At 39.8% G+C, this 13,855-nt stretch overlaps 1 protein-coding gene across 9 annotated transcripts in view; it reads left to right on the top strand.

Moving 5' to 3' along the window:
• The window catches only part of rnf220a (ring finger protein 220a), a 118,603-nt gene that overhangs the window by 81,659 nt on the left and 23,089 nt on the right, over positions 1–13,855 (top strand). For all 9 annotated transcript variants that reach the window (XM_026206224.1, XM_026206221.1, XM_026206222.1 and 6 more), the window contains exons 3-5: positions 4,679–4,808; positions 9,754–9,802; positions 12,597–12,692. In XM_026206224.1, the coding sequence (XP_026062009.1) occupies positions 4,679–4,808; positions 9,754–9,802; positions 12,597–12,692 (275 nt within the window). The remainder of the gene's footprint in view (positions 1–4,678; positions 4,809–9,753; positions 9,803–12,596; positions 12,693–13,855) is intronic.

Raw genomic sequence — 13,855 nt, 5'->3', positions numbered from 1 at the left:
AAGCAAACACTACATTGCCGCACAGCTAGTGGCCAAGTTAGCTCAAACCTGCCTTCTCCAAGGCAGCAAATTTTGACACTATTAAGATATTAGCATGCGCTAACTCAGCCGTCCAGTGTGTAATTGTGCTATCAGTGGGGTTAGCGAGAGGTTACCTTTGATGAAAGTGCTTTTAATAATTAGGGAACGTCTAACGCTGAGAGAGGCCGCTGGCTCTGGCCCTCATTAGCTGTGCTATCAGTATAGCGGTCCGGGTGAGCGTATGTACTGTGATAAAGGTGTGCTATGGCTAAGAGAGGGGGAAGAGAGGGGATTTTTGAAAGCAGAGAGAGAGAGAGATAGTAAGAGAGAACCATCCATCTTGGCAAATTAGAGAAGATCAGACCAGCACTCAGTCAGAGCTGTCACAGACATCTCTCTCTTTCCCTCTCTCTCTCACAGCATGGCATTTAGGTGAGAAATCTCAGCACTAAAAAGTTCTGTCAGTCCTATTTCCTTGTTATTGCCCCTCTCTGCGCGCTGGTCTCGCCGGCCCTTCAGATTAAACGGAGTCCCCACCTTTCTCCACGCAGGGGTCCAGCACAGGGGGGCATCCCACATTAATCATCTTTAACGTGCTGACAAGCAGCATGCGCCAAACCCCCTCCATGCCTCAGGATTTATCTCTCTGTCTTCTGCTAGCCATCACTCACTCCCTTAGAGAGAGAAAGAGGGGGAACAGAGAGATGGAGGGAAGAATAAGAAATGGACAAGAGGAATGGGACACTTTAGAGACCACATGTGGTTTGGTGCAGGGTGCTTTTTATTTGAGGAAAGAGAGATGACTATTGGGACACTGAATTAATAAAATGTGTTTTCTACCAGATTACTAAAGAAATTAGATATCTGAAAATAGTCATTAGTAAAATAAGTATTACAAAAACTACTAAAAATAATACAAGTATTCTAAAAAAAAGTTATATTTAATAATAAAAAAATAATAATAATAATAAAATAAGTAAGATTTAAAAAATATGTTTCATTTATATATATATATATATATATATATATATATATATATATATATATATATATATATATATATACACACACACACACACACACACACACACACACACAATGGATACAAGGGAATGTACAAATATTGTAAGAAATATACAAAGTACAGGAAATAATGTAAAAAATTTAAAGTATAACAAATAATGAGCTTGTGAGGGTGTGTCCAAGGCTGGAGGACTGTGTTTGTGTCCCTCCAGCCCTCACAGAAACACATGATTAATCACTGGCTGTCTCTATTAGTCAATCCTCTCTGGGGACGATGTGGACACCTACACACACTGCCTGCACACATAATGGGGCGGTCTATAGGAAAAACATTAGGCCTCCACACTAACACACACACAGATGTATGCAAAGCTTTGACATGGCTTCAGGTATTTGCAAACCCATGTCCACTCACAAACACACACCCTTTCACTATATAGGTGTTCATCAATCTGACAGACAGTGATTTAGTGTGTCTTCTTTTGTATGAATCTTCTTCATTAATATCAAAGCTGCCAAATGACCAGCTCTCTGTTTGTGAGTGAGCGTATGTGTGTGTGTGTTTGTTTTCAGGGAGACAAGTGACAGGGAGGTGGTTTAAGTCCCGACAAGCGCTTGACCAAACCATCATGACTCCATTACTGAGCCCATTGATTGTGTACGGATGAATTAAAGAGCCAGTTTCAAGAGGCACACACTCATTTTCTCTTCGCACATGGACAGGGGGCACACATACACAATCATATGCTCTGTTAACAGATCTCATCATGCACACATAACAGAGTCAGAGTAACACTCTGTCAGTAAACCATCTGACATGTCAACAGACAGAAAAAAGAAAGAAATTAATTAAATACACAAGAAAATACATAGCATGCACTGATACAGTCACAGTTTACATTAGCACTCATGTTACTGTGTTTAAATATTAAATTTTTGATTTTACATATTAAAATTGTGTAAACATCTGAGTAAAAACTTAAAGAATAAACAGCCAAATGATAATGACTCTGTGTGAACAGACTATGTCATTACTACACAAACTCAAATGTCAGGTTGTGTGATTTCATGTTGCAAATGGCCACATAAGAGAAAGAGTTGGATTGAAGATTTATCTGCTTTAGAATGGGTCTGGACCTCACTTTGTTTACTCTTGCAGACGGTGATTGCTTTGGCACGACTCAAATTATCTTGTCAGGGCAATAAAGCTGACCGCTGCTGAAGAAAGGAGCAGAGAGAGGGAGAAAGGGACACGTGGGGGTGATGGGTATAACAAATTACAAAAAAGAATATTCACTAAAGAAATCTTACACAAATTACATTTGTTTTATATAGAATCAACATTTACAAAAAATATATATATTTAACCAAAGATTCAAAAATATTTACTAAAAAAATTATACATTAGATTAATATTTAAAATATATATATATATATATATTTGCCTTTAAATTTCAAAATTTTCTATTTTATTATTTATGTATTTACATAGTTAATTATTATTTATATTATTAGTAGTAAATAATATATACTGTATAATAATATATAATACACACACATCAAGAAAGAAAGATAGAAAGAGACAGAAATAGGTGAGAGGAGATAAGACAGAGGAGAGCACGGAAAACAAATAAAGAGCCAGAAAATGAGAAATAGATGTGCAGGATGTTGCTGGACAGAGACTGGGAGGGAGGGGAGGGAGGGGAGAGAGGGGCGAGCGAGAAAAGGGTGGTGAGAGAAACAGAGACACACAGGATTGTAATCGATTACCTATTTTTCAAAGTCACTTAAAGTGTCCAGAGTGTGGGGCCGTTAAGTAGTGGTGCTGGAGAATAGGGGATGGGTATGCGTAGGCACGCAGGACTGGGGAGAAGAGAGGAAAGGGAGGAGGTGGAGAGATGTGTGGGGGTGGGAGGGGGAGTTTTGGGGATGCTAACACTGACCCTTGCTAGCTCCTCACTGATGAATCTGTGCTCTTTCAGGAAATAGTTCTGACAGGCCAATATGTGAGCGGAGGATATGTGTCCCCATAGGGATTTTGCTGCATGTATGCGCACGTGTGTGTGTGTCAGCGTTTACATGTGTTTGCCCGCATGTTTGTCTGCGTGAGTGTGTGTGTGTGTGCATAGACTAGACCGTTAGCGATCATCACCCTCTCGAACTGCGCACACATCATGTCAAGACAAACACAACGGTGCCCTCTGAAGTCAAGGACAGGCTCAGACTGAGCCCAGGGCTTTATGTAGAGAGAAGAACCAGGATTACATCCCCACTGTTTGTGTGTATGTGTGTGTTTGAACATCTGTTTGCAACCTGCCCTCAAGTTACCTAATCATCTCGAGAAAAGATGCTCACTAACCCCTACTGCAACAGATCAATAGCTGCCTCCCAGACATTACAAGTGAACTGCAAAACGCAAGGCATTTGTCACACACTTTAATCATTGACCACTGCTGTTTCTCCATGTGAAATGGAAGGAGATTTTACATCTTTATGTCTGTGAACGTAAGCCCAATAAATAAAATGTCTAAGTGTATAAATCTTATTCGTAAATGATTTAGTATGTGCTTATCTCAGAGAATTTCCAAAGGCAGAATTTCCAAAGGTGTGATTTCCTCACTTCCTGTTTGTGTATATATTTGCGCTTTGAGTTAGGTAAGCAGACTCACCATGTGACTTACAGCTGTAGTCTGTCGGTAACAGTGAGTTCATCCAGGATATCCTGTTTGAGGGAGGATCTATTGTCCCAGACGGCTAAAAATAGTCCCTTTGATTGGCTAGTTCCAGATCTGAGAGATTGAGAGATATAAGAGTGAAACAGGAAGCGTTTTTTCACTCATTTACAGAGCCGCACGTTAGAGAATTCACATGCTAAAGATGTATTAGTTACTCACAGGCAGCCATGAAACACTCACCCACCCACACGGATGGACTTTTGTAAAAAAATAAATATAGCCATGTGTTCAGATGTGAACGCACGTACGCATACCTACTTGTTTATGATAAAATCGCTGTTTGTGTTTATGTGGATATGCTATTAAAAGCCTCAAGGGGATTCCAAAATCATCAGTGTATATGTATTTGTTGAAGATACTTAGTCAGTTCACATTAACTGAGAATAATTGACCTTCATATTACAGCATCTGATGAAATGTTGTCCGTTGGCGAGTTGATAAGTGTATTTGGAGTGTGTGTGCGAGATACAGTTGAAGTGTCACAAGCTCAGTGGCGTAACTGTCTGTGCGGAGCTGTGGATCTAGTTTAATGAGGGAACAGGAGACAGGACGCCGAGGATGACGGATTCTCCTTCGGCAGAAATCTGAGCCACTTAATCCACACAGTCCAGAGAGAGAGAGGAAAAGACTTTGAGCACTCATCTGACCCATGCTCATCTCCGAAATTTGCTATATCAAATCTGGGCCAACACTTCTAGGGCTTTCTTACATGGTCTCTCCAAAAATGTAATCTTCTTTTAAATTATGCTTCGGGGATTTTTGTAACAATAGTAGTTAACAATGACAACACTGTCTCTGACCAACAATGGAATCCTGAATGTCTACAAACTTCCCGAACTCTTTCATAATTATAAATAAACCTGATCTTCCCTTGTTCTATCTTTCTGTTTTTCTCTCAGGTAAGAAGAAGGTGTCACTCTATGACAGTCAGGCTCCCATCTGCCCCATCTGTCAGGTGCTGCTGCGTCCAGGAGAACTTCAGGAGCACATGGAACAGGAGATGGAGAGGCTCACCCACATGCACATCAGGTAGACTCACACATCTCTACCTGCCGTCTTCTGACAGCTCCATCAGTTCTTGTCACTGTCTCCCAAACAACTGAAGCACATTGGCTGCTCTCCCTCACATAAATGTTTGGTCTAAAAATCAGCAGTGAAGACACCTGCTACCGGTGTAATGCTCCAGTGATAACAAAGAGCAGCAGCAGAACAGGTGCTTTTCCACCCTATCATCCATCAGCCCACATGCGCTTAGGCTTTTCATGTGGCCATGTTAAGCATTGTGGGATGATCACAGAGATCCAGCACAGTATCCGTCATTCATCCACTGCCTGAGGCTTTCAGACAGGCCAAGGAAGCCTGAAGAAACAGCCCAGAACGCTACTGCTGGTACATCAACTTGACCCAGTCAAATTATTATTATATTAAATTCTTATACAGCGTCCGCCCAAACCAGACAGGAAGTTTCACCCTGTGATCTTGAAGGTACATTAGCCATAACAAGGAACAATGCCGATTGAATCTGTAGGTCACAGACATGTCATAGAGCTCAAGCTGTGCATTGTGCTGCATATCCCCCCTTGTTTTAATAGATTATGCTGCTGTGCTTCAAACAGGGACACAGGGAGAAAGAGCGAGGGGGGTATTAATTTCCAGCACGAGTGTTATCCATCACACGGTGGTGAGGAGTTATCTTTTAATAATTAATAAAGGGCAGTGGGCCGCCCTCCCCTGTGGGCTCCGGCTGTGGACACTGACATGGCTCTGGGCCTGTTTGATAGTGGTGGTTATTTAAGGAAATTGCATCGTTGCTCCAGGTCTGTCAGGGTTGGATGCCGCTTGGCATTACAGGCCCGTGATTTAGCCTTTCCTGCGCTCCTTTTAACCCCTGCTTATAGCCGAGAGAGTTATTTTCCCAGGCTATAGGCAGTCCAATCTCGTAATACAGATTTAGGATATGGAGAAAGAGATGGGTTGAAAGAGAAATAAGCCTGTTTTTTAAATTGAATATAGAGATTTAGATGCATTTAAGTAAGTAAAATGAGAGAAATACTTCACTGATTTCATAATGTTAGCCATAACCAGACTCAAGTATTTTTGGGGTGAACCAACCCTTTAGTTGATGACTATGTTGAGCATCATTTTGTACCACTGTGGGTGGGGCTTCCCAGCTTGACAATAAAATAAAAACAAGTGATCAAAACAGTTAATAAAAACACATTATCGCTCGCTTTATCATCTGGTGAGAACATGGGGTTAGTCATGGTTTAGTAGTATTTCAAAAGTTATTGATATCTTTCTTGTTAAGCTGCAGTAAAATTAAAATCATTCCATTTTAGTTAATCTTCATCAACATTTGCAGCCACAATATTGAACTAGATTTAGGTATTCCTGAAGTACATAGAGCAGTCACTGCATTACTTCATCGATGCTCAGTGTGGAACTCTGGGTAACCACTGCCGTCCTCCTTCCCTGTATACTTCCTCCCAGGCGGGGCTCTGCTCAACACACGCTAGCACACACAGATCATTGGAAGTGACATGGCGAATTTGTGGCAATTTGTTGTAAATCTCCCTTTAATGATAGCGTTTCATTCTGCACCAAATGAGACTTGAGTGCATGTAAAATGGGGAAAGCTATTTAAGATGTAGCATTAGGCAGATGTCTGAGTGGATGCGGGTGAGTGTGTGTGAGATTGGAACCCTCTCTCCTCCTCCCCTGTGTCCGCATCGTCGTGCCCCCTCCCCTGACTCGTCCTCCGCTCTTCATATATGGAAATGGAAATCCATCATGCCCTTTGCCCGTCTGCCTGCACTGAGGGCCACAGCAATCTACATATTCCCCCACCCTTTCTCAGCCTCTCCACGTAATCAATTTGCCTCCAGCGGAGCGAGGGAGATCCGGGTGGCAAACGACACAAAAAGCAATCTTTATCTCCAGCTTACAACCCCCCAACTGTCGACTGGCATTTATTCAATTTTCACCAGCTCCCTCGCTCTCGCTCTCTCTCCTTCTTCTTAGTCTAGCTGAATTTGACTGTGAGAGGGAAAAGGGGAAGCTCGGTTTGTCCAGAGTGTGGAGTTTGTGGGAATTTGAAGTCAGCCGCACGCAGTGAATCATTTTAAACTGAGAATTTCGGAATGATGAAAACACCTTGAACGGTGAAGGTTTAGAGTTCATGCTGTATGAATCTATCACTATGATATATTATATATAAGGGAGATATTAATACCATGTCCCAACCAGACATGACACAATACAATCTCATCATCTTGTTGCCTTTTCCCTCCAAAATTACCTTTCATATATTTCTTTTTTCCATTTACCATTACATTAGAGCATGAGGTGCACACTAGGGTTTTTGTGAAAAATGTGAGATGAAAGTTTAAGAAAGTAAAAAAATAAATAAAAAAAACCCAGTATTTATTGTGTAAATTACTTTAAAATGATTTTAAATGATTTTTTATGATTTGTACATTATTATTATATTATTAATATTATAATGTTTAAAAAAAAAAATATATATATATATATATATATATATATATATATATATATATATATATATATATATATATATATATATATATATATATATATATATATATATATATATACACATACATAATATCATTTCATTTTTAATATCACACTTTTCACTCAATTTCCTCAAAGTGATCATTATATTTTTTGGGTCCTTGGCATCAAAACATGTTTTAAACCCTCCTCTTATAAAGTAGCATTTCAAATTAGTGAATCTCATTGAGTTTTTGCCTTATTTATTTATACAGTATCTGCCTATATTTTAGCAAGTAAAACACTTGCATGCTTCCGTTTAAAATGCCAATATTTCCGCTGCAATAAGTGGTCATGATTTATGTGTTATAGTCTGTGCACTATAGTCCTAAACTAACTTGTTCTCTGTATTACATGATATCCCTCAGGTCCTATAGTTCAGCTCCTGTGTGGCATTTCTATACTAGTAAAGAGTGTTTTTCAGTCATTGGCCTTGCCTGCTTGTCCCACCATTGGGAAAAGTGCATTTTGAGATACTAGGATGTCCAATGAGTGCAGAGGGAACATTTAGAACACTTCGGGGTATGAAGTGTATATAAGTGTTGTTGGTGGTTTTTTTTGACATGAGGAGATGTGTGAGGTCACAGAGATTCGCCGTGCCACATTGGGCAGATTTATGATGCCGAGGAGTTGGTTTATTATCTCACAAACAGTCGATGGGGCAATTTATTCCCTCTCAAGGCCTGGTTCCTGATTTGTGTTGTCTCTTTCTTCTCCTCTGTCTCATCTTTTCTCTCTGTCCCCTTCTCTTTCTTTCCTCCCCTTGCTGTCAGATCAATCATGCCGACTACAGAAAAGGCGGGCTTGAGGCTTATTACCTGAGTGGAGGGGTGGGGCAAAGCTCCAAACCCCACCTCCACCTGTCATTCATTATATCTGAGCCTCTTTAGCCAGTCCATATACTGTACTGTAACTTCATCAGTCACAGCAGGAGCTAAATGAACACAAACAGGATCCGTGTTCGCTTTTGCTCTTCGCTCTGTTTCAATCAGTCCAGTGACAAGTGTGACATTAGGGTTTAGGCTAATTCAGTTTCAGTTCAACCGTCTCTCTGGGTGTGAATGCATGATTTAAAATGAACATGACAAGGGTAACATTACCCCTGTCATTGTTTCTCAGGTCATCATCACACAGCTTCATAAACACCCAGGCAGTGACCCATCTATGGGGCTCTAAACAAGAGATTTAGATAGAGCCACAGACAAGGAAACAGGCAGACAGCTAAAAAAAAAGAAAAAAAAAGCAAGAGATAAAAAAAAGAAAAAGATGGCAGGAAAGATATAAATGTTTCAGAGAGGAATCTGATTTGATATGTCTTTCCCTATTGTCGGCAGATGCTTTAGCCGCCCCGTTTAATAATTCCTGCCTTCCAATCAGTCATCCTCAATCCACAATGTCCACGAGGCAAAGATTCAATGTACAATCCACCCACCAGACTCAAGAAGGAGTCGCCCCCCACCCTTTTTTCTCTCTCTCTGCCATTCTCCGCCTCTTTAATACAATGTTTACAAGCCAGTGCATTGTCCGCAACATATTTCAAAGTCCTAAGTGCCCAAGGCGTTTCACTGACAAATCAAATAACCGCAAAATCATTTATTCCCTTCTGCCTTAGTCTAACTGCTGGAGGGTCGCGGTTGGTGGGGGGGGATCTGGTCTGGATGGAAGCATCCATGAGAATGATTACTTCAATAAAAAAATTATAACCCAAATCTGCTTAGCAGTCGTACTTTTGGACAGTAATTGTTTCAAATACAGCATGACCCAGGGCTGCCTGGATTGAGTGGCGTAGAGGAAGGGTTTGAAACTGCTCTCGATTTTTTTCCCTCCCATTTTCCATCTCCAGATGATTAAAAGTGTGATTTGTGTGGCTTTGTTCTCTTTTGTCTTGGCTGTCCTTCTGAAGGCCCGCTCGAGTCCTAAGTGAGGCCAGCAAGGGAGCGCTCAATGTGACTGAGCTAAAGTGAGTGTTGATGGAGGAGACGCGTGTAGTCCAGCTCCTCAGGGGACAGAAGTTGCATCTCTCCGAAATGACAGATTGCAGTTTCTGTTCAGTCAAAAGGTGATGGGTTTATGGTCAGTGCTATGACACATGATCAAAATAGATCAGCCATCATTGGCAACAAGTAGATCTTGCACATCAAATTCCATTGAAATTAACATCGGCACGTGTCAGCTGTGAACTTGTCCTATTGAATGGCCATTTTGAGTCAGTTCCAGTCTCATCGATTACATGCAAGTTCATAACCAAGTAGACATCGAGACATCGACCTCGATATTCAGAAGAGTGGTCGATATGTGTTTTTTTTGTTGTTGGCAGATTCCTAAATTTGGTTTCCTCAATCTTGGTTACATTTCCTGGTTATAGCCATCTCTCACAGTGTCTGTTTTTTCCCTACAGCAAGAACCCATCACACAAGAACATCAATGCAGCTCCAGGCACACCGAAGGTAAGATGCCCACCGCCACAGAGCCATTTTAAATCATTATGTTCACTGATACGCTCAGCCACAATTAATGGCAATTAGTTCTGTTTCATAGACAAACATGTAAAAAAAGAGTCCTGTGTAAGAGAGAGTGGTCACAAAACTTCCGGCTTTATTTCCTGCAGTAATTTACTTAGAGCTTTCAATGTTTCCTGACTGCTCATTCAAAAGGCTTAGACATGGAAAATGATACCAATGATTTTCAGTGTCATTGTCTTAAAAGGAGGAAGAGACCGATTGTATTTTCCCAATTAAATTTGCATCCACGTCAATTGAATTATGTAGTGCAGTCACCATAAGATTCACTAGAGGGTTTTGATGTGCTATAAACATTTGAATTTCATTCTAAGCATGGATGTTAAAAGGATAGTTAAGCCAAAATTATAATTCTGCCATAAAGTCATGGAAATTTCATCGAATGGACAAATACAGTTGAAACATTCTTTAAAATATCCATAAAAGAAAGAAAGTTATACAGCTGAGGGTGAGTAAATGATGACAGCATTGTCATTTTTGGATGAACTTATACCTTCAAGCCATGATTTTGAAGGAAGAACGAATTACAGGCTGATGTGACATTGTCATTGGAGAGTATTGCAACACATCAGGCATTTATCTTTCAGTTTATGGATTTTATGATGCCATGAACCTTTGCAAATGCCAATCTCACATTCACTGAAGACATTCTACAGTCTGCCTGAGATGCATAATTATACTATTTTTATATTTAGCTTAGAAAAATGCATATTTCTTGGTAAAAAAAAAGAAAAAAGAACAAGAATGGTGATAATAATAGTAAACCACCCTCATATGATGATCCCTCATCCAGAGGGCAAAGCCTTTGGCTCTGACCTGCAGTTGGAGAGAAAGTGAAAGTATGGAAAGAGCATGAGAGCCAGAAGACACAGGAGCAGGTTAGAGAACAGGCCATGTGAGGCGTGACTGAGCATTCTATAGCTCACACTTAGTATTCCGTAGGAGTGTGTGGAAAATGAAGAGGCTAGCTGGGATGGTGGAGGGGGTCCATGATTCTCCTTTAAAAGACGGCGAGCTGCAGATCAGGCCCAGCTCGCTAGTTCTAAAGGGGATTAACCCCGGGCCGAGTTGGCCCGTCTTCACCCCTCTCTCAAGCCGCCATTGCCATAGCGACTCCATGCCAGTCTTTGCGGCTCTTAATCCAACAGGGCGAAGGCCAACAGTGGTAGGCGGCAAAGTTATCATGCTAACATCTGCAGCACTGCTACTGCTTGAGCTACACTTCAGTATGCAACTTATATAATGACTTTCAGGTATTTCAAAGTAATTTGGGCTTTTTAAAAGGAATTGAAATATCTGCACAATGTTCAAATGTAAATGCAAAGGTGATTTTCAAGTCATTTTGCCTAAAAGAAAATTATAACCATTATATGTGATATTTATTAAACATAAATCTTTTAGCAAAGACTGTACACTACTATTCATAAATTAGGGGTCAGTAAATTTTTTTTTTTTTAAAGAAATTTATATTTTTATTCAGCAAGTATACATTCAATTTATCAAAAGTGACACTTTTGAACTTTCTATCCATCAAATAATGAAAACTGTTTTAAATTGATTATTAGTAAGATAAAAGGATAATTTATAAGATTCATGTGGCACTGAAGACTAGAGAAATAACTTCTGAAAATTCAGCTTTGCCATTCAGAGGGATAAAACAGAATTAGTTATTAAACAGAAAATGCTTATTTAACATTTTTATAATATTTTACAACCTTACTGTTTTTGCTGTATTTTTGATCAGTTAAATGCAAAATTGTTGGGTGGAAAGAATTTTTTAAAAACATAAAAAAAATCTTACTTATCCCAGACTTGTGAACAGTATGTATAACATTTATCATTATATTACATTATTTAAAAAAATAAATTCCATTATAACATATTCTTCAAATCAGATTACCTGGTGCTAAACTTGCTGTTCATGTGTTATTTTGGGACTGTCAATTCTCACTGGACAATGAAACAGTTAAACATCCCACACACTAGATACAGTAGACCCGTGTAAACACTTAGCACTCATACTCCTCTCTGGCACACAGCGTATTCAAAGCTCCAAAGGTTTTGAGATCACAAATAAATTGTTTCCTGACCTTGCAATTCAAAAGCATAAGGAGCCATGCATAATGTCTAATTTACTGTCTCCATAGAGAGAGGCTGCCATTTTTCACATATTATTATTAGATTACAGTTGTCAGCCACTAAAGCAGCAACCCTTCCTCTCACTCTGATTAATCAGAGCAGATTGTAAATACAAATATTTTATAGCCACCTCATAAAAGCAGGACGGAGATCACGACTCTCGGGAAAGTAAGCAGTATTTCCCCTTCCCCCTTTCCTCAGTCATTTGAGAAATTAAGTCAATTAGGTTTTCAGAAGGACAGGCTTGTTATGTCTTCCAGCGCACAGCGCTACGTTTATAGGCGATCAAAATGTCTTGTCATGCCGTCTGGTGTCCTGCTTTCTCTCTGTCGAAACCTCCATTACTCTAAACACTGATGTCCTGTCAACACACATAGTTTGAAGCTGAAATGGCAGTTAATGGTTATCTGTCAACAATTGTTCACATCAGTCATATTGTTTCAACACACCGGGTTTGGAGTTTGTGTGTGTTTTTTTTAAACTGGCTACACCATCAGTTCTGTGGATGACACGTTTGTTTAGCGGATGGCTGCTCACCTCTTTCTCTCATTTTTTTTGTTACTCTCTCTCTCTCTCTCGCTAGTCTCTCCTGTTGTCAGTGCACATCAAACGTGAGGGCGAGTCTCCAGTTGTGTCCCCGCTCTCTTCTGATGAAGCTCACCATTCTGACAGATACCAGGTGAGACGGGAAACCTCAGACAGAGGGAGTCTGTCACAGGTGCGGAGTGACAGACTGTGCAGTTTTGACACTCTGAGCACAACTCCACACACAAACTAAATCTCTCCAATCTGATGCAGCCTTTCATTTCACTGGGTTTTAGCTCGTCGAGGGTTATTTCTACATGTGGGAGTTTCAAATTGAAGGGAAATAACCATTACAAAAAAAAACACCTTATGAACCAGAATACTTACTGCAGGTATTGTTACTACATTCAGATTGTAGTAACTTGGTATTTATTAGCACCCAAAAAAAAAAAAAAATGCTGCTAAAATGGTCAAAAAACTAAAAACAACCCAGTTCAAATCAACAATACCAGAATATAGAAATTTTGACACAAATAAAGTAACTCTAAGGGAAACATCAATTCACATTTATAAATTAAACTAAAGGTCTCACTGAAACCTATATATCTCCTAGATGTCTCCTTGAAAGTATTTTAAAATAACAGAATGGAATGATGTATATGTGCATCCAGCTTTTCTCCTCCACAAAATCTTATCCCAGACTGGATCTGACTGTCGGACGTATTAATACAGACTGAAATCTGTTCTGCTAATCTCCAGCCCCAGGTTTACTCAGGCTGTAATGTGTGTTCTGCTCTGATATGTAATCATCCATAGTTTAACCCTGGGCTAATCTACGCTGCCCCCGAGCCCCGGATATCATCTCTGTGCTCCAGTGTCCTTGACATGTTTGTTTTCTTCCTCCTTCCCCCTGGAGCTGTGGGTCTGTGGGACATTTCGTTCAGCAGCATCTCTATCTGTCCCTCAACCCTAGAAGTGGGAAAAACTAAAAAAAACTAAAAGTAATAAAGTACACTGACTGATATACAGTTTTTTGTGAAGAGGCCTTAAATACATAGACAACATTTAAAGATATATATATATATTTTTTTTAGAACTTCTCATTAATGAAGTTGCCCAAATGTTTTATGCTAATAATGCTCCCCCCCCCCCCCTAAAATTTATGATTATCCTCTTTTGTTACTCAATCTGTTTGGTGTGCACACATTGATCCATTAACACATTGTATAATCATAAAATAGACTGACTTTTAATAGCAGTGGCTCAAGAGTTTCTTAAGGGCTCTGCCTATAGGAATTTTACATGAGCTAACAGTTT

This window comes from Carassius auratus, chromosome 27 (genome assembly GCF_003368295.1).
Source record: "Carassius auratus strain Wakin chromosome 27, ASM336829v1, whole genome shotgun sequence".
Lineage (NCBI taxonomy): Eukaryota > Metazoa > Chordata > Actinopteri > Cypriniformes > Cyprinidae > Carassius > Carassius auratus.
Note: the sequence above shows the minus strand (reverse complement) of the source record. Positions and strands in the feature narration are given on the sequence as shown.